The 20,545-nt window shown below is 36.6% G+C and overlaps 2 protein-coding genes and 1 pseudogene across 7 annotated transcripts in view; all 3 read left to right on the forward strand.

Moving 5' to 3' along the window:
• arhgap39 (Rho GTPase activating protein 39) overlaps positions 1-13,893 on the forward strand; it is a 51,892-nt gene extending 37,999 nt beyond the window's left edge. For 3 of the 4 annotated variants that reach the window (XM_065256483.1, XM_065256484.1, XM_065256486.2), the window contains 5 exons: positions 1,280-1,353; positions 2,195-2,394; positions 3,424-3,515; positions 8,469-8,638; positions 11,223-13,893. In XM_065256483.1, the coding sequence (XP_065112555.1) occupies positions 1,280-1,353; positions 2,195-2,394; positions 3,424-3,515; positions 8,469-8,638; positions 11,223-11,417 (731 nt within the window). In that variant the 3' untranslated portion in view covers positions 11,418-13,893. The remainder of the gene's footprint in view (positions 1-1,279; positions 1,354-2,194; positions 2,395-3,423; positions 3,516-8,468; positions 8,639-11,222) is intronic. The other variant, XM_065256485.2, reaches the window with a different exon arrangement.
• On the forward strand, positions 8,688-11,162 carry LOC141279915 (uncharacterized; annotated as a pseudogene).
• Positions 13,894-15,118: 1,225 nt separating the features above from the next.
• Positions 15,119-19,792, forward strand: LOC135738433 (GDP-L-fucose synthase-like). 3 transcript variants are annotated; one of them, XM_065256481.1, is made up of 11 exons: positions 15,233-15,247; positions 15,714-15,757; positions 16,071-16,219; positions 17,363-17,477; positions 17,560-17,688; positions 17,861-17,934; positions 18,223-18,356; positions 18,438-18,569; positions 18,658-18,737; positions 18,835-18,934; positions 19,461-19,792. In XM_065256481.1, the coding sequence occupies exons 3-11, from the start codon at positions 16,071-16,073 to the stop codon at positions 19,514-19,516; spliced, it is 969 nt and encodes a 322-aa protein (XP_065112553.1). In that variant the 5' UTR covers positions 15,233-15,247; positions 15,714-15,757; the 3' UTR covers positions 19,517-19,792. The 3 variants fall into 3 exon arrangements, with proteins under 3 accessions (XP_065112554.1, XP_065112553.1, XP_065112552.1); XM_065256482.1 differs by lacking the exon at positions 15,714-15,757 and having other exon boundaries at positions 15,119-15,247; XM_065256480.2 differs by lacking the exon at positions 15,233-15,247 and having other exon boundaries at positions 15,625-15,757.
• The last annotated feature ends 753 nt before the right edge of the window (positions 19,793-20,545 follow it).

The following is a 20,545-nucleotide window of genomic DNA, read 5'->3' on the forward strand; positions in this document are numbered from 1 at the left end:
GTAAAAATATTTCAAACTGCAAACAACTAAATATAAACCTTGTATATTTTATTTTATATCAAACGCGTGCAAAACCGGCAACTTCATGTCCAAAAGTGTCATGCATAAACTGCTCCAATGCATCCATTATTCCTTTACTTTAAAGGATAATTTATATTAGGGGTTCCCAATAAATGCGTTGCACAGGGCAAAGGTGGGTCATGCAAGTCACCTGGGTTGGCTGTGCATTACACTTAAAATATTTAAAAACAAACTGTTGTTCATTAGTTCACGCATTTATTGTGCTTGGACACTGGATGCGCAAGCAGCGCGTTTACAATGCGGATAAAGCTTAATGAATGCATTGCTGGAGCTGCGCCTGTCTGTTTACCTTAAATATAACATAAAAATATATATTATGTGATATATAAATATATATTATGATTGCTTTAGATTTTAGCTTTGATTAGTTTTAATGTGGAAAATTTGTTGACCTTTTTACAAGCAGTAGCTAATCAAGTGGAGCAGTTTCTTTTGAGTGTTTATAAAGAATATGGCATGCAGTTGCCTCAAAGTTAGAAAACATTAAAAAACTTTGATGCAAAGTCGACTTAACATCAATAATAATATTATGGAAAATCAACAATTATGATTTCGTGATGAATGTGCTCCCGTGGCATGCAATTTTTACTTGATTTGTTTTATTGCAGCTAAAATAGCCGGTAAAGTAAAGATTTAACGGATGTGTAATGCACAAATGAAATGGTAAGATTCATTTTATTGCTGCCTGCCATAGTTTCACCAACTCCTCCACCCAAAATCTTTTTTTTATATATTTATAGTTTCTTAGGCCTGTAATAATAGTTCGCAGCTGATGTTTAGTTGGAAAAAAATAATTAAAAATCTAACAACCATCAGTTTAATGATGTCTTATTATGTGAATGTTTTATTCTTTAAATTTAAAAATAATTTAACACGGAGTGTACTTCAACTTTTTTTTACAGATATTTAGTTATATAGACTGCAATCTACACAAACTTTTATCACAGTCATGGCCCCTAGCGGAGTCAAGTGGGATAAGGTAAAGCTAAGAGTGCTCCAGACCAACCTTCCGAACGAATGACTTACAGAAGTGATACGTAACTAAGAACGTTTCGGGAAACACGTATTAACGATAAGGTACAGCTTAAGGTACAACTTAAGAACGACGTAGAGCTAAGAAGGTTTCGGGGAACGCAGCCCAGTTTATTTTAGTGAATCTGCTGCAGTAAGTGATGTCTGTATGTGTTTTCTCTTACAGGAGTGGCGATAAGCAGCTATGCAAAATACTGTTACCGTAAACTCCAGAAAGCGGCACTTACGGGTGCCAAGAAGGTTTGTTGGTTTCTTGTTTGTTTAATAGATTGTTCATCTCTGAATGTTTGGCATCGTATGCAATGTTAAACTGTAAAGTGGTGGGAGGTTCTGGTTGAGCCTGGTTTACATTTATTTAATTAACATTCAGTTTCCTGACTTGTCCGAGATGTCGCCATGACAACAGGCTGCATGTTTTTAATAGTTTAATTATGTTGTGATGTACTGTACTGTATTGACAACACTCTTATCTGATAACATCTGTGTGATGAGGATTTATAGGATTTATACTTCAGTGCGCTGTGCTTTGGTGTGAAAGACACTGGTACTGTATATGCATGCATGTGTAAAAGTTTTAATAGTTCGATGCCAGTCGCCTGAGGGGAGTGCAGCGAGTGAAATGGGCAGTTAAAGGACACTGTGTGTAAGTGTGAATGTGTGCCAGACGCCCAGCAGGGTAATGCTTCAACATTGACTCTGATCCAGAAACCTAGCATGTTGCCTATTTAAACAGAATTGAATACATCATAGATGTGTTCCACATGAAAAGCTAAAAAATACATTGCAGCATAATGTCACAGAGAAAGCAATCCCATAAAGCATTGCTTTATAAACATAAGGTGAACCAAGCAAAACTAATTGCTTTCATTGTTTAGTCTAATTTATAATTAAGTGAGGTTGCTATTAAGTGGCTGCCTATGTAGAGCACTTCAGATCGGTCCACGTTTCATGTAGATCGTAAGTTTTGGAGGAAAGCCACGTTTTCATTTAACACTCACACACAAAGACGGTTTTGTCTGACCTTGTCAGGTTGCCAAATGTTGAAAAGGATTATCCTCATTATGTGTGCATCTGTCTGAAGGGTTTGAACAAGCCGTCGTTGGAGGAGATCGCTCACGCCCGTAATGCCATCTTCAGGCCCTCCATGTTTGGTTCGTCTCTTGAGGAAGTGATGGCAATGCAGAAGGAGCGGTACCCTGACCATCAGTTACCATGGGTACAGACGCGTCTCTCAGAGGAAGTGCTCGGCTTGAACGGAGATCAGACTGAAGGAATCTTTAGGTCAGATGTGTTTCATTAACATGTTTCATTTATCTCGTACAATAATCACTTATATCCTATCAGGGGAGGGTCTCAGGATTTGATTCAGTTTTGACCCTCGGGCTGATATCCCAGACCACCATTCAGCTTTTGTCCAGTGAGTTAAGATCCAAGACTAATGAGATGTGACTGTCATTGAAGCTAAAGTTCAGTCTTAAGAGAACTTGCCAAGCTGAAAAAACTCAAGAGAGAAGTCCAGTAAACAACCGCACATCATGAATATTTTCATGATTATAATGCACTTTTTATTTGGCCATCAAAGAACATGTCATTAAACTCACGTTTAATGTAAAGTATATTCAGCAGTATTTAATGTAAAGTATATTCAGCAGTATGTAATGTAAAGCATATATAGTAGTATTTCATGTAAAGCATATTCACCATCATTTAATGTAAAGTATATTCAGCGACATTTCATGTACATTGAATACCACGTTATTTAATGTGTAGCATCAGCAGTTTTTAATACATATTAAGCAGTATTTCATGTACGGTAAACACCACAGTAATTAATGAAAAGCATATTCCACAGTATTTCATGTACAGTAAATACCACAGTATTTAATGTAAAGCATATTCAACATAATTTAATGTAAAGCATATACCACGGTATTTCATGTGTAGCATCACCAGTTTTTAATACATATTAAGCGGTATTTCATGTATGCTAAAACCACAGTATTTAATGTAAAACATATTCAGCTGTATTTAATGTAAAGCATATTCAACTGTATTTAATTTAAAGCATATTCAGCAGCATTTAAATTTAAAGCATATTCAGCTATATTTAATGTACGGTAAGTACCACGGTATTTAATGTAAAGCACATTCAGCTATATTTAATGTGATAATATAAACAGTATTAAAAGTATATTTCACAGGATTTCATCTACAGTGTATATACCATAGTAATTAATGTAAAGTATATTTCACAGTATTTAACATACACTATACCAGTGACCGTATATGCTATGTGTTTGTGTGTCTCAGGGTGCCAGGAGATATAGATGAAGTTAACGCACTGAAATTACAGGTTGACCAATGGAAAGTGCCGCCAGGACTCGAGGATCCACATATTCCAGGTGTGTATGGCCTTTAGTAATGATACGAAAGTTATCATAAGTGTGAACTGTGATAAAAAATACACATCTGCACTTCTCAATTCTTATGTTGAGTGAAATGTGTTGTTAGCATCCCTTAAATAAATGACACTATCAACAAACAAGCCCTTTAACGACAATACTGCCCTCCAAAGCCTAAGTGCAGTATCTACGCAAACACTGAAACTGAGAAAAATGGCTTTAAAGTTTTTACACTAGCCAGCCAAACATGCTGTAGGTAGATTAGTGGTAATGCATTCATGTAATGCCTTGTTAGGAAGAAATTTTTTATAGATAAAAACCATGACCACCGATGTGACCTTTGACTCCCAAAATGCAGATACTGCACTCTGCCTTTGAAAGACCTTACACAACTAAAACACTATTGCAAAAGCAAAGTGCAGTATCTACGAACTAAATGTGTTCATTCAAGTTTTTCTCATGCTTCTTAATACATTTTGATTGTTTTTAATAACTGTAATAGTTTTATTTATGTTTGTGAATGCTAAAAATGCTCCTTTTACCACAAAGAGAGTATTTAACTCACTTTATTAATTTTTATTTATTAAAAAAATTACATTAGACGAGGTTTACTTTAAAACAGTAGTTAAAAATTAACATAATTTAAAAATAGAAGAACATGTTTGTCCCAAAGATATTATTGTTTCAAATGTACTATAAGTGGTAACTAACAGTATGTACATTTTAGTTAATTTTCATCTCAAAGTAGCACAGTTATGTAAACTTAGATATTTTTAAGATTAGCTTAAGAAGTACTAAACTAGATGTTTTAATAGTAAGTAGCCTACAAAATTAGTTAGTGGAGAAAGAGCACTTATTATGGAAGTGTACTTTTTCACATAGTGTGTTTTCTGCTGGCCCGGCTGCGCTCGTCAGTTTGACTGGGCTCCGCTATCTTTGCCTAACAATAAAACTTTACCAGACTCTTATCAAACTTTTGAAGGAGTAACCCCTGTCAATACAATTTGATTAGCTGCCTAAAAAGTGGAGAGATGTTCGAATCAACAAACACCAATGCGCTTGAATCAGATTATATCATTATTGTCAGAGGATATTGCCTTCAATGGACGAGCACAGGTAGGTCAAAACTTGCTAGCAGCTGGCTAGTCAATGTTAACTACTTATAAAGCTGTAATTTGCCTTAGCATGAGGTATTATTTAGCTATCTTCCTTACCAGTATTTGTTTTTTTGCGTTTTAACGGGAGTTCAACCATCATTTGGCCGCGGGATTGTGCCATGGTTTGTTGTTTCTGTGTGTTACGATCGGGGGAAACCGCAGTATCTGCGGTATCAAAGCTGGAAAAACAAAGCCAGAACGCAGTAACATCACTTACTGCGGTTTGCCTTGGTATTAGCATGGATTTTGTAGTTACTGCAATTTTGACACCCTCATTTCTCTGAAACGGGACAAAATTGAACCAGGAGACTTTGTCACAAGACAGAACAGATGTCATAAAGCTCATTTCAAGCCTTAACTCAATTTCGACCAAGTGTGTAGTTACTGCGCTTTCGCTTTGGACGGCAGAATAAACCTGTATTATACATCACATGATTAAATCATTGCATGTTTGACATTGCCGTGTGACAGCTAAGATCCACTCGATCCGCTTCAGTCTGCAGTGATTTGATTGGCTGATGACTGTTTGTTGTCTGACTAAAGGCTTTTAAATGGTTAGTGGTGCATTATTGATACTGCTGTTACGTAGCTGCTTTCTAAAATGTGGTGGAAGAATTTGTTTGTTAATACAACAGGTACATTAGTCCTGTTCTTCTACTGTAAAATATACACACACACACACACCTGTATCCTGAGGCTTTCTGCAACGGCCCATTTCTCTGGGAATATAAATAGCTCGCTCTCTTCCCACATACACAGTGGGAGAAGCAACAGCTCCCACAAGCCTTTTACTGAAGCGAATATTTCAGGATCTTTTCATGTGTTTATGTACATAACAGTTAGAATATATGATTTCTGTTTCTGACTGCAAATCATCTACAGAATAGCTTTGGTTTTATCGATTGACCCAAATTCACAAAGTGTCTTCCATCAGAACGCTTTCTAGAAATCTGATTCCAGGTCAGAGCTTTATTATATTACCCACTAACACACTTGTGCTGCTCTGAATCTGTCATGAGACCGTCTGAATATATATGTGCTGAAAGCAACATTCATATAAACCTGCAGTCATTCTCACAACACAAATTTAACAATGACCATTACATTACAAGTCACAATTCAACATTAACCAACAGAACTAACAGTTCACCCAAAAAAGAAAAACAGCACATATTTCACTCACCCACAAGCTAACCTAAGTGTATATGACTTTCTTTTTTCAGAGTTATATTGAATAATATCTTGGCTCTTTTTAGCTTTATAATGGCATTGGTTATTGCCCCATTTTTAAAACTTCAAAAATGCATCCATCCATCAAAAACTAATCCATATAAAGGGCCAGATTTACTAACAGCTGCGCCATCATTTTGGTGTTAAATAATGACAGTGGATAATTAGCGCCAAAAAGTGTGGTGTAGTTCTTTTAACGACTGACCTTATTGCATATGCATTTCTTGGAGTTTCCCTTTCAGATGCAAAATTTATGATTTTTCAAACAACGCGATCGTGTGATGATAGAATTTGTGCCATTATTTTACACCGAAAAAAGCATGTTTTAAACCATTTTGCACTTGAATGGCAATTGTTGCTGATAGGAGGAGGCATCGCCTATTTGGTATGCCAGAGAAACAAAAAATATAATTTGCCAAGCCATGTTATTTTTTATTTGCTGGAGGAAATAAAAGAGGAGTCACTAGGAGAAGTCACACAATACCAGGAGTTTAAAAACTTATTGTAAACCTGTTCTTTTCAGTGTACTTTGGCTTCGTTAACTGGGATTTCACACCACACATTTTCCGCTGTGATGTCTGTGGTGCTGAACTCAAGCGCCTCAGGCGGTAGTAGATCACCCCGCACCTCATCAGCTCTGCTTATTTTTGACCCTGTATTAATTTGCGCTGCTCTTAGTTGATGTGTTGGTCTTTATGGAAATCAGATGTTGGGGCTGTGTTATTATAATTTTGCCTTTTTAGTAAACAGTCCGCAGATATTACCACTCCCATTGGCGCCTTTTTGAAATTGTGCTCTCACACTTATTTGCCCCGTTTAGTAAATCTGGCCTTAATTGTCTTCTGATGTAAAGCGATGGGTTTTTGTAATATAGGGTCAGAGGTCAACCTCAACTCTTGAACACGGATCCGACTGTAGTTCATAATGTTTGAAATATAAATGTTTCCCATCGCATTACCTCAGACGACATATACAATAGGATATTACGTGGGAACAGGGTTTAAATTGGGCCGGGCCGTCCGGGGCTAAGCCCCGGCACATAGGCTGAAGGTCGCGCTCTGCTCTTGCCAGTGTACTTGCTGCGATGGTGCGTGTGCACTGACGCAAAGGGAATAATGTTTTTTCATTCATTATGGGGCATACTCACCAACGCAAGTTCAACGATTTGCGCGAGCAGATTACATACAAAGTCAATGCAAAGATACAACCAGGCGCGTCCTCACACGGGGCGATGAAAATGACGCGAATTGGGCGCCGCAATTGCCGCGAAAACACGCGCTTTTCCCTTTAAATGCATCTTCGCGCAAGTTATGCAACTCAAGCGAAAAAAACTCAGAACTTCAAGAACGCGCTCTCACGCAGGATCATTTGACGAGAGAGCAAAAGAGAGAAAGAGAGAGAGAGAGAGAGGTAATAATGGTGCCCACGTCGAGAAAACTTCATAGAAGACTAGAAACGTGTAAAGGATTAAAGTATGTATGTCACTCATCTAATTACATTATGTTAAGGATAACACTGGATATAACTATTGTATAGTTTAATAAAATAATGTATTTTGATTACACAAATCCTAACTATATGATTGTTTTAGCTGCTGACCAGCATAGGGAATCTCTATGGCTAATTTCTAAGACATGTTGATGATACAGTACTGTGTGTTGTACCTTTTCTTGTTAATTTAATCTTTTGGGGTAGCCTATCTTATGCCTAGAATTATTCAAGGAGGTTGATTCTTTTAACTTCATTTAAAGTTTGATCAGTTGTGCATATTGACATGTGCAACAAATGGATATAGGGTGTCAAACTCATAGATTTGCATCATTTAAAATTCAGATGCTCTTTTTAAAATATTTTGGGTCAACCTCTGGCACAGCTTTAAAGCTGAAACTTATCAAATCCTATCAGAGGTCAAGAAATGTCATTGAAACACACCAGTGGCTTTGCTATCATCAGTATTAAACATGTTACCCCTTGAAGTACCCCTCCCACCAGAGCCCCCCCCCCACATAACAAATCCCAATTAACCCCTGCGTGGGAATAGGATAATTGATAGTTTTGTAGATCAAAGGTGTGTAGTCAATTGTTAATGTATTTTTACTTGCTGTGTTACCACATGACAGATGAATCTAATATCAAGAAAAGCTTTTAATGTCTATGTATTTTGAGAACAATGCACAAATATGGTTATATTATTTGCATTTTTAGTACCTTTTTAATATGACCCATATTTTGGGTTGTGACCCAGTAGTTCATTAGTTGACCCAGTGACCTACTAAACTAAAGCCACTCTGACCTTCATATAGTAATGTGGCTATTATGAGTTAAAGAAATCACATCATCATGGTAATCTCTTTGTAATATACTTCATCAAAGTTCAGTCCATTTTACACATTTATCAAGAATTTAGGAAGGATGAGACGTGTGGCATAAATACATTACAGTTTGTTTTCTTAAGAAGCAAGTCAATGTAAACTCAAAGTAATAAACCCACCTCATGCTGATATCATATAATAACCTTATCTCTCTCTCTCTTGCTGTCTCTCTCTCTTTCTCTGTGTGACTTTAGCGTCTCTGTTGAAGCTGTGGTACAGAGAGCTGGAGGAGCCTGTGATTCCTCATGAGTTTTATGAGCAGTGTGTCATGAACTATGATAATCCCTCAGCTGCTGTTAATGTTGTTCTCAGCCTCCCTCACATCAACAAACTGGTGCTCTGCTACCTCATCCGGTTCCTACAGGTCTGTCTTTCTGTTCACCTTTCAACCTGTCTGTCTGTTCACCTGTCTATCTGTCTGTTTACCTGTCTGTCTGTCTGTCTATCTGTCTGTTCACCTGTCTATCTGTCTTGTTCACCTTTCAACCTGTCTGTCTGTTCACCTGTCTATTTACCTGTCTGTCTGTCTGTCTGTCTGTCTGTCTGTCTGTCTGTCTGTCTGTCTGTCTGTTCACCTGTCTATCTGTCTGTTCACCTGTCTATCTGTCTGTTCACCTTCCTACCTGTCTGTCTGTTCACCTGTCTATCTGTCTGTTCAACAGTCTATCTGTCTGTTCACCTTTTCATCTGTCTGTTCGTCTGTCTGTCTGTTCGTCTGTCTATCTGTCTGTTCACCTGTCTATCTGTCTGTTCACCTGTCTGTCTGACTGTTCACCTGTCTGTCTGTCTGTTTACCTGTCTATCTGTCTGTTCACCTGTCTATCTGTCTGTTCACCTGTCTGTCTGACTGTTCACCTGTCTATCTGTCTGTTCACCTGTCTATCTGTCTGTTCACCTGTCTATCTGTCTGTTCACCTGTCTGTCTGTCTGTTCACCTGTCTGTCTGTCTGTCTGTTCACCTGTCTGGCTGTCTGTTCACTTGTCTATCTGTCTTACTGTTCACCTGTCTGGGTGTCTGTTCACTTGTCTATCTGTCTGTTCACTTGTCTATCTGTCTGACTGTTCACCTGTCTGTCTGTTCACCTGTCGATCTGTCTGTTCACCTGTCTATCTGTCTGTTTACCTGTCGATCTGTATGTTCACCTGTCTATCTGTCTGTTCGCATGTTTGTCTGTCTGTCTGTTCACCTGTCTGTCTGTTCACCTGTCTATCTGTCTGTTTACCTGTCGATCTGTCTGTTCACCTGTCTATCTGTCTGTTCAACGGTCTGTCTGTCTGTCTGTTCACCTTTTTATCTGTCTGTTTGTCTGTCTGTCTGTTCACCTGTCTATCTGCCTGATTGTTCACCTGTATGGCTGTCTGTTCTCCTGTCTATCTGTCCGACTGTTCACCTTCCTATCAATCTGTTCACCTGTCTGTCTGTCTGTCTGTCTGTCTGTCTGTTAACCTGTCTGTTTGTCTGTCTGTTCACCTGTCTGTCTTTCTGTCTGACTGTTCACCTGTTTGTCTGTTCACCTGTCTATCTGTCTGCTAACCTGTCTGGCTGTCTGTTCACCTGTCTATCTGTCTGACTGTTCACCTGTCTGTCTGTCTGTTCACCTTTTTATCTGTCTGTTTGTCTGTCTGTCTGTCTGTTCACCTGTCTATCTGTCCGACTGTTCACCTTTCTATCAATCGGTTCACCTGTTTGTCTGTCTGTCTTATCACCTGTCTGTCTGTCTGTTCACTTGTCTATCTGTCTGACTGTTCACCTGTCTGTCTGTTCACCTGTCTATCCGTCTGTTCACCTGTCGATCTGTCTGTTTACCTGTCGATCTGTATGTTCACCTGTCTATCTGTCTGTTCACCGGTCTGTCTGTCTGTTCACCTTTTTATCTGTCTGTTTGTCTGTCTGTCTGTTCTCCTGTCTATCTGTCCGACTGTTCACCTGTCTGTCTGTTCACCCGCCTATCTGTCTGACTCTTCACCTGTCTACCTGTCTTTCTGTTTACCTGTCTATCTGTCTCTCTGTTCACATGTCTGTCTGACTGTTCACCTGTCTGTTTACCTTTTTATGTGACTCTTTACCTGTCTATCGGCCTGACTGTTCACCTGTTTGTCTGTTCCCCTTTCTATCTATGTGTTCACCTTTCTGTCTGTCTGGTCACCTGTCTATCTGTCTGTTCGTCTGTCTGTCTGTCTGTCTGTTCATTTTTCTATCAATCTGTCTATCTGTTCGTCTGTCTGTTCACCTGTCTATCTGTGAATTCACCTTTCTGTCTGTCGGTTCACCTTTCTATCCATCTGTCTATCTGTTCACTTTTCTGTCTACCTGTCTGTCTGTTAAACTTTTTATCAGTCAGTCTATCTGTTTACCTGTCTGTCTACTTGTCTGTCTTTTCACTTTTTTATCCGTCTGTATCGGTTCACCTGTCTGTCTACCTGTTTGTCTGTTCACCTTTATATCTGTCTGTCTATCTTTTCACCTGTCTGTCTGTTCACATGCCTGTCTATCTGTCTGTTCATCTTGCTATAAGTCTGTCTATCTGTTCCCTTGTCTGTCTACCGGTCTATGTGTTCACCTGTCTGTCTATCTGTTCACTTATCTGTCTATCTGTTCACCTGTCTGTCTGTCTTTTCCCTTGTCTATCTGTCTGTTCATCTCTCTTTCTACCTGTCTGTCTGTTCACCTTTCTATCTATCTGTTAATTTGTCTGTCTACCTGTTCACTTGTTTTTTTTTCTGTCTGTCTCCCTGTACGTTTATTAAACTAGTTTAAAAGCAGACAGTAGTAGAGATCATGACGTGTTACGACAGCATCACATGCTAAAAATCCATCATCCAAACATATAATATGCTGTTGTTTTCAGTCAGACCCTGGTTTGTTTGCCCAGTCTATCTTTACGTGAGCGATCTGTTTGTGTAGTTTGATCTGTCTGACAGCCACATTATTCTGTTTATCTTCACAGGTATTCGCTCAACCGGCCAGTGTTGTCCTGACTAAGATGGATGTCAGTAATCTGGCAATGGTAATGGCTCCTAACTGCCTTCGCTGTCTGTCCGATGACCCGCGCGTCATATTCGAGAACACTCGGAAAGAAATGAGCTTCATCCGTGTGCTAATCCAACACCTCGATACCAGTTTCATGGATGGGGTGCTATAGCCAAACATACATTAATATTCACACCTAACCATTTGCACATCATTTTCAGATGAAAAGAATCGTTCACCTACACAACCTCGTCCAGCTTTTCTAGGTTACACAAACCTTTTCCTATACACACATAAAACACACTTCAAGAAATCTCTTTCAATCAGTATTTATGTCTTGTTTTCTAGTAAAAACATCTAAGCTTAACCTTAACACACCATCAGTTTCAACATTTGAAAATTAATTAAAACAGTTTTCAGTGAATATTTTTAAGTTGAAGAGTTACGTAACTTTGTTTCTTGTACGCATAAACCTTAACTAGGGATGCACTGATACAAAATTTCTGTGCCGATATTCTATTTCTTAAAATCACATCTACCGATACCAATCGTTTTGCTCATTGTTTCGACTTAAGATGACGTGAAAAAAGTGCAGAGCGTACAAACTGCAGCCCTGTTGTCATTGTGTTTTTAAACAATTGGCCGATGATCTGCCGATACCGATTATAGACCAATATATTGGTGCATCCCAAACCTTAATGCATTTCTTTTCATTTTATGATTTTTAAAAATGTGTTGATTTTTCCTACTTTGATCACGTTTAGATGTTTTCACAGTACTGCAAAACAAAACATATGAACTGATTATAAAATATATTTATTCAGCAGTCCATTCCCTTTCAAAGACTTTTCCAAACACATGAAAACATTGGGCTGAACAAATCTTCAATCCTTGATGATTTTTGAATGTTTCTGTGTGGATAAACCATCCGTCCTTACATGCTAGTGATGCTCCTGCTTTGGTTTTTAGCGTGCATGTATGTACTGAATGTGTCTGTTAATGTTTTTTAACTTGACTGACTCGTAGGACTTTCTCTCTGATTTTATATGATTAATTTATTTGTTATTTATTTAAATAAGGGTTTGTAAGTACTGTACTGCCATTTGAAATAGAAAACATTGGTCTTATCTCACCACCGTGTGTATGAGAGTGTGTGTGTGTGTGTGTGTTTAAATTTAACACCTGTCACATTTACACCATATTGTTTTATACATTGGTTGTTTAAGTCTCACTAAAAAGACACAAACAACACAAATTCACTCACGGTTAAACTACCTACATAAAAGGTGAAGTGTGTAGTTTATTTCTGCCTCAGTTGCAGCATCAGAAGAAAACAGGGAAAATCATTTTAGATTTGAATATTCTCTGAAGAACATGCTAAACTAACCCTGTGATGCTAGATGGTTGTGGCTGGTTACCAGGATGTCACTGTGTTGTTGCTAAGGTGTTTTACATGGTTGCTAGGAGGTTGGTCGTGGTTGCAATGGTTTTGTTATTCTGATTGATTGACAGATTATCCACATGTTAACCTATCCACTTAAATAAATAGCAATGTTTATTCTCAAATCAACCAGCAGATGGCTTACTGGTGTTGTCGATGATATTTTAATATTTTTAAAAATTATACACTTCACCTTTAAATTCTCACATACATTCTCATCACAACATACAAGCATGCAAACACGCACACATAAAGATTTGGTTTGGTGCTTGTATTTATCCACACTGCCAAACAATTATTGACACTCGTGGCCAATCCTGCCTTCAGGAGGAGATTTACGGAGAAACAGATGAGATGAAGAAGAGATAGGAGTGAGAACAACAACACAAGAGAGATTATAGGGTTCATGAAGAACATGTACAGGTCATATGTATTTCTTCATATTCATTACTGTAATGGTGCCATAATGTCATGACATCTGGTGTTGATGTATAAATATACTTTTTAAATAGCTCCCACATTAAAATAATGAAAAATTTTCATTTCTTATCATAACTTACAGTGTTACCTTTTAAAATAACATTTTCATTTCATTTGTGTGAAATATGATCTGGACATGTTCTTCATAAGATATCGCAATGTTTGGCTTCACGTCAGTACACACACATGTATCACGGCCATTAATTCACATCTTCATGTGTACAGAACAGCGTGTAAAAAAACGACAAAATAAAGAAACTAAAAGAAATGAAAAATAACAAAATAGTTACTACAGAATTTAAATGCAGGAGAGTTAAATATTCACACATTTAGGTTTGGATCACAAAACTCACCCATTAGCATAAATGTAGATTTTGAAAAATTAGAAAAAATTAAAGCAGATGATAAAGAAGTGAAATATAATTGTAAGTAAAATGGAAAAGTTACAAATATGTGATGTTCGTGAACAAACCACTGTGACCAACGTCCCGAACCAGCACTCGCACACAAACACAAAACACCAATGACAGCTGAAGCACCACAAACAGGATTATGGGTAAATGTGATGTATACAGAGAGACTTTCTCATGACGTGTTTGTCACAGGTTTGCTCTGTAATTATAAAGTCATGTTAATAAAACCCTCTTCATCTTTTCGTTCTGAGCTCAAAGGTTACATTACAGTCATACTGAACATTGTTTATTAAACAGTTCAAAGGATTCATTCACTTTCGTGTTGTGTTTTTATTAGTGCGTTATTGACACACACACACACACACACACACACACACACACACACACACACACACACACACACACACAGAGTGTGTTTTCTTGTTCATGATAATAATCCTTAAGAAAACATTTCAGTGTCATATAGATTGATGTTTAATATTAAAATACAGTTTAGTAAAATATGTCCTTTGTACAAAAATAAACAAATCATCTTAAAGAAAGCTTCTGGAAAACTCTTAGTTTAAGTTTTATTGACAAGAAAAATTTGGTAACGCTTAACAGCAAAGTTGTATTTGTTAACATTAGTTAATGCATTAGTTAACATGAACTGTGAACAATACATCTACAGCATTTCTTAATGTAAAGCTGCTTTGAAACAATTAAACAATTTTGAATAGCGCTATATAAATTAAATTGAATTGAATTAATCTTTATTCATGTTAATTTTAGCATTTACTGATATATTATTTAAAATCAATTGTTAACATTAGTTAATGCACCATGAACTACATAATATGAATAACAAGAATTAATCAATACAAAAAAAACTATATTGTTCATTTTAGTTAATGCATCTACTAAAGTTTACAAATACAACCTTATTGTAAAGTGTTGCAAAAAATTTTTATAATTATGAATTTCTCTGGAAGTCATTGTTTCAATTAATTACATAACAATAAATATGATATTTACCTACAAAGAGTCGAATATGTATTTAATATACAGGGCATATATTTAATATACATTATCAGCACAAGCAAATATGAAAAATACAAATTTATGGCTCAAAATAAAGAGTCAATAGATATTACTTTTTTTAAGATGTTATATTTGAGATAGTTAATATTAAAAAAGCTGCATTTAATATTTATATCATATTGAAATTACTGTATACTAAAGTTAGGAATCAGTACAAAATATGTGTAACATGAAATTGATATTTTTGCAATTAAATAGGTTACATACAATGTTGTAATTTCGATATAAATGGTACTCATATATCAACATATATTCATGTTTGGATTCATATCACTGTTAAACACTACAACATCATGGACTTCAATGACAGATATAGAATGAGTTATAAGAGCATTGTGGTAACCGCGTGAAGGTCACTGGTTTGATCCCTATAGAAAACAAACACCATTTAATATTTAAATTTAAACGCACTGTATAAAATCATCTGCCAAATACATAAATGTAAGTTATGTTCTGTAGTGAAGAGCTGTCTGCGGTTTGAACGCTCCGCACCAGCAGGGGGCGTATCTGCGCAGACTCTGCTGCAACGCCACACACTGACGTCACAGCGACAAATCCGGAAGTGCTATTGATATACCGGGTGAGCAGGTAATCCAGCGTTTTCATCAAATATTAACTTATTTAACTCTGTTAACATTTCTCCTGTGATGATACAGTTCGCCTGCCATTAACACTATTATGAGTGGTGCTGTTTTTGGAAGATTGTGTTTTAAAAAATCGAGTTTAAAAAGTTTATGTTAAACTTCACACGTAAGCGCAGTATGGATTAATGGAGGTCTCATTCATTTACGTTCGGTTGCATTCATTCAAATAATCATATATGCATGAAGGTTTTGTTATAGTGTATAATACTGCGCAAAAGAGGATTCACTGACATTTTTTATATCTTTTATTTCAATGTGACAAAAAAAGATTATTTAGTTTTAATTAATTGTAATAATCAAGTGAAGTTTGTGAGTAAAAATCATCGCCACAGAGATGAGATCAGATCTCATCTGATCTAACGTTAGATCCTGTCAGGTGTATGTTTCTCTTGTTTTTGTCTGTATTATAGACTACAGCTCAGGTTGACACCTACAGTAACCAGTGCTGTGTGAGGTTGGTGGGTGTGTCACTGGTTTAACCGGATTTTACTTGCAGTACTTCACTGCTATAAATTAGAAGCAACATTTGATTACTTGCTAAAGTCTTGTACACACAGTAGTTAGTTGGTACTATGGTATACTGACTGATGGTGATATCACATGCTAAAAGATTTGATCATTGTATTGTGCATGGGTTTAAACCTTGATCTTTTGCGCTGATAATGCAGTGTTGTACCACCGAGCTATACATGAGCAATAATGTGCAAAGGCTTGGCACATTAGATGATTCACAAACATTTCTCCCTATGTCTCTTTCTCTCTGTCAGATGGACGGACAGGTTGGGGCAATGCGTGTGTTGGTGACGGGTGGCAGTGGGTTGGTCGGACGAGCGATAGAGCGGGTGGTAAAGGAGGAGGGGGGAAGAAGAGAAGGAGAGGAGTGGATATTCCTGTCATCTAAAGATGCAAATCTCATGTAAGATTTTCACTAACAACACTTCAAAACCCTCAAATCAGAAACATCATCATAATATTATTGGCTGTTTATTAATACTTTATTAAAGCACATACTGCAAAACCTTATTCTACATGCTTAATTCTACCCAATTCCTACCAATACTTATACTTAACAACTACTTTACTAAGTGTTTTTAAGCAGTAATATTGAGGCAAAAGTAGTTAATAGTGAGAATTATTTGGGCCTTAAAACGTGTAACCAGAATAATTTAAGTACTTCTATTTGATTTTTTTAAGATGTCAAATAAATCTTTAGTGTCCCCAGAGCACATCTGTAAAGTTTTAGCTCAAAATACCATATAAATAATTTATTATAGCATGTTTAAATTGCCGTTTTGGGTGTGTCCTTTAAAATGCAAAATGAGGTGATGAAATTCAAACACTGATCACAATGATGGTGGTTTGTTGCAATTAAAACTCAATTGCGATTTTCTCTGCACTAAATGGCAGTGCTGTGGTTGGATAGTGCAGATTAAGGGGCGGTATTATTATAATAAGAGCTCCTTGTGACATCATAAGGAGAGCCTCATTTCAACTACCTATTTTTTCATGTGCTTGTAGAGAATGGTTTACGAAAACTAAGTTACTGGGTTGATCTTTTTCACATTTTCTAGGTTGACAGAAGCACTGGGGATCCAATTATAGCACTTAAACATGGAAAAAGTCAGATTTTCATGCCATGGCCCCTTTAAAACCTATTTTTGTATTATTTACTAAATAGGATTTAGAAAGTAATAAATAATTTAATACTTTTTGGAGACAGTAATTACATAATTGAAGATATAATTAGTAACTAGTAATTCATTACTTTTTTGAGTAACTTACCCAACACTGATTATTATAATCTGTTTCAGTGTTGCCACATTCAAAAACTAATTTTTTTTAGATAATCTGCAGTTTATTTACAATGGCTTTATATATTAATTGATAAAATGGATAGTTAATGAATTGAGAAATTCTGACTTTTTCTACAAATAGTGCAGAATCAAATTTTTATTTATCTTATACCTTTGTTTTTATTATTTCCATGTTTAAGTTAGATTATAAAGCTCAGATATGTCTCAGCAAAAGTCAGTGTTATTAATATTTTGTAATTGTTCAGGAGCGCTGAAGAGACGAGAGCACTCTTTAAGAAACATCGACCAACGCACGTCATTCATTTGGCCGCTATGGTGGGCGGTCTCTTCAGAAACATGAGACAGAACCTGGACTTCTGGGTAATTTTTAACATTACCCTGAAAAAACACAGAGCATTGCAATTAAACTGCACATTGACTCTATCTGTTTTCGTTTTTTTAGAGAAATAATGTTTATATAAATGACAACGTGCTCCAGGCGTCTCATGAGGTCGGGGTGGTGAAGGTTGTTTCCTGTCTGTCCACATGTATTTTCCCTGATAAAACATCATATCCCATCGATGAGACCATGGTAAGCAATCACACACGCAATAAGTTTAACTTTTTTCCTAATAATATGCGAAATCAATTAAAGGCACAGTATGTAGGATTCTTGCATTAAAAATACAAAATTACACATTGTGCCTTTAACTCGTTTTGTAAATGACAAAGAAATTAAATCTGCAAATATTTCTCTGTCTCAGATCCACAATGGTCCTCCTCATGAGTCTAACTTTGGTTATGCATACGCCAAACGCATGATTGATGTCCACAACAGGTCTGATTTCTTTCATTCTTTATGACATCTTTTACATTGTGTCATTATTTGCCTGCTTTATTAAATTCTTTATTATTTAGGGAATTATTTTTTGCATTACAATAATAAGAGATGTAGATAACATTATAGATAAAGCAACAACTCTCAATAGCCATTTTCAATGAAGTATAATTTTTTATTTATAATATAAAATGTCATTTCTTTAGGAGTATCATTATCTGCTTTGTCTTCATTGTATTTTATTGGATACTATTATAAATATAACAAATGAACGTGTGTGTCTATTAGGGCTTGTTTTCAGCAGTACGGGCGACGGTACACAGCTGTGATCCCGACCAACGTGTTCGGACCCCATGACAACTTTAATATCGAGGACGGCCATGTGCTTCCAGGACTGATTCATAAGGCATACCTGGCAAAGAGTAAGACGCGATCACTAAAGATGAATAAGAAACACATTTGGAGTCCCATCTGATCATGTCTGTCACTCATCTGTTGTGTAGAGGAAGGGAAAGCGCTGCAGGTTTGGGGGTCCGGTCGTCCTCTTCGGCAGTTCATTTATTCTCTGGATCTGGCTCGTCTGTTTCTCTGGGTACTGAGGGAATATGATGAGGTTGATCCTATCATACTGTCAGGTATATGATCTGAGAAACACAATTCGCTTCGTCTAGCTTACAGGACGGATGTCATCTCGCTCATCTTCTGTCTCTGTGTTCCCTTTAGTGGGAGAAGAAGACGAGGTGTCCATCAAAGATGCTGCAGATGCTGTGGTTGAAGCGCTGGAGTTCAAACATGGTGTCATCGTATCCTTTCACACAGTGGACTGAAAATGACTGTTTGAGTTGTGAAATGTGTGAAATGAACTACAGTAATATATAAACCTTGACTTCATACTCTCAGTATGACACCAGTAAAGCAGATGGCCAGTTTAAGAAAACCGCCAGCAACGCCAAGCTACGCAAATACTTGCCGGACTTCAAATTCACACCATTCAAAACAGGTGAGCACACACATCACATTTTTACAGTATTCAGGCTTTACATTTTATAGGTATATGTGTGATCCTGGGAATCAAACCCATGACCTTAACTATTTGTGTAAATAATATCATTAACATCTGTGTGATGCTGACAAAACACAAGATAATTTGTAAAATAACTGTGTTCCTGTGGCTCAGTAGATAAATCATTGTATTAATAATGCAAAGGTAATGTGTTTGATTCTCATTGAACAAACATATGCATAAATGTGAGCTTAAAGGTCCACTGTGTAGATTTTTAGCGGCATCTAGTGGTGAGCTTGTGAACTGCGACCAATGGTTTAAGCCGAAGGTATAACAGGGCCGTTCGCATACATGTGGCGTACATTATACACCACTGATGATATATTTATGCATTTCTGTCAAGAGATCCTTTCTAAAAGTTACACAATGCACCTTTAATATGCAAATGTAAGTCACTTTGAATAAAAGCATCTGCCCAAGGCATAAATGTAAATGTAATGTAAATGACTTCTCTGTTTTCCAGCTATCAAGGAGACGTGTGATTGGTTTGTGGCCAATTATGACATCGCCAGGAAATGAAGATCTCATTGGCTGCTTTATTGCTACACTAATAAGCATATCACTGCTGAAAATGAGCAACAACTATGGTTGCTTACAGACTTATAAGAAAAATGCATTAATACAATTACAAGTCCTATATAGTGTCTGAACTCTTCTTATGGTTATTTAAATTAAATTCTTGCTTTTTCTTGTGGTTGGTACTGAATGATTTCCTATTTTTAATGTTAATCAGGGTTTTTTCTCTGTTTCTGGTGGTTTGTATATTTAAGAATAAACTGTTATTTAAAATAATAATGTTAAACGTGTGTATATATATATACTGTAATGTGCTTTCATTCGAAAGATGATGGTGTTCTTGTGTTTTTAATGACCACACAAGATTTATAATAAATGTTCACATTCTTTAAAATGTTTATATTTTGCGCAATGTTTAATCATAGATATGCAAAATACTGCATTATATGTATACTACTACTACCTGTTTCTTTATGCATTTTAATGGAACCACGTTTAATGCATGTTTAATTATAGACTGAGCAGATGCACGTTTATGTCAACGTAACATGAGAAGAATTTTAAAATTTGCTTGTTTATTTTACAAATCAAAGGTATATAAAATGACACCGCTCATGAAGCTGATAAAGATCATTAGTTTTTTAAGAAAAGGGTGGCAGAGAGAGGTTATTCAGGGTTTGCACAGAAACATCGAGAGATGGAATGGAAGACGCGCGAGCACATAGAGCGCGCCGTCACGTAACGTACAATTTACGTTACCGCTGCTATTTGCAGTGCTGTTTTTGTTTTATTCGTTTTAATGACTTAATAATGTATTCTTTTTCACATTTACAGCAGATCCGGAAACCCCACGGTTCACATTTTGATACGGTTATATTTTATCATAAAGTTTTCGAAGAAATTTGCTTAATCACCCACACAAATTCGTTACGTACCTAAGCTTTAAATTACTATCCATCGACATGACAGAGTTAAACTCACTTTTTTGTATTACACTTTAATGTAGAAGAGAATGTTTTAATGTATATGTAG

Source organism: Paramisgurnus dabryanus, chromosome 12 (genome assembly GCF_030506205.2).
Source record: "Paramisgurnus dabryanus chromosome 12, PD_genome_1.1, whole genome shotgun sequence".
Classification (NCBI taxonomy): Eukaryota; Metazoa; Chordata; class Actinopteri; order Cypriniformes; family Cobitidae; genus Paramisgurnus; species Paramisgurnus dabryanus.

Bases quoted from the DNA above. Each gene is read 5' to 3' on its own strand.
- LOC135738433 (XM_065256482.1), top strand. From the start codon at position 16,071: ATGGACGGACAGGTTGGGGCAATGCGTGTGTTGGTGACGGGTGGCAGT. The intron at 18,738-18,834 runs GTATCCTTTCAC...TCATACTCTCAG, and splicing joins AGTTCAAACATGGTGTCATC to TATGACACCAGTAAAGCAGA. The intron at 18,935-19,460 runs GTGAGCACACAC...TCTGTTTTCCAG, and splicing joins ATTCACACCATTCAAAACAG to CTATCAAGGAGACGTGTGAT.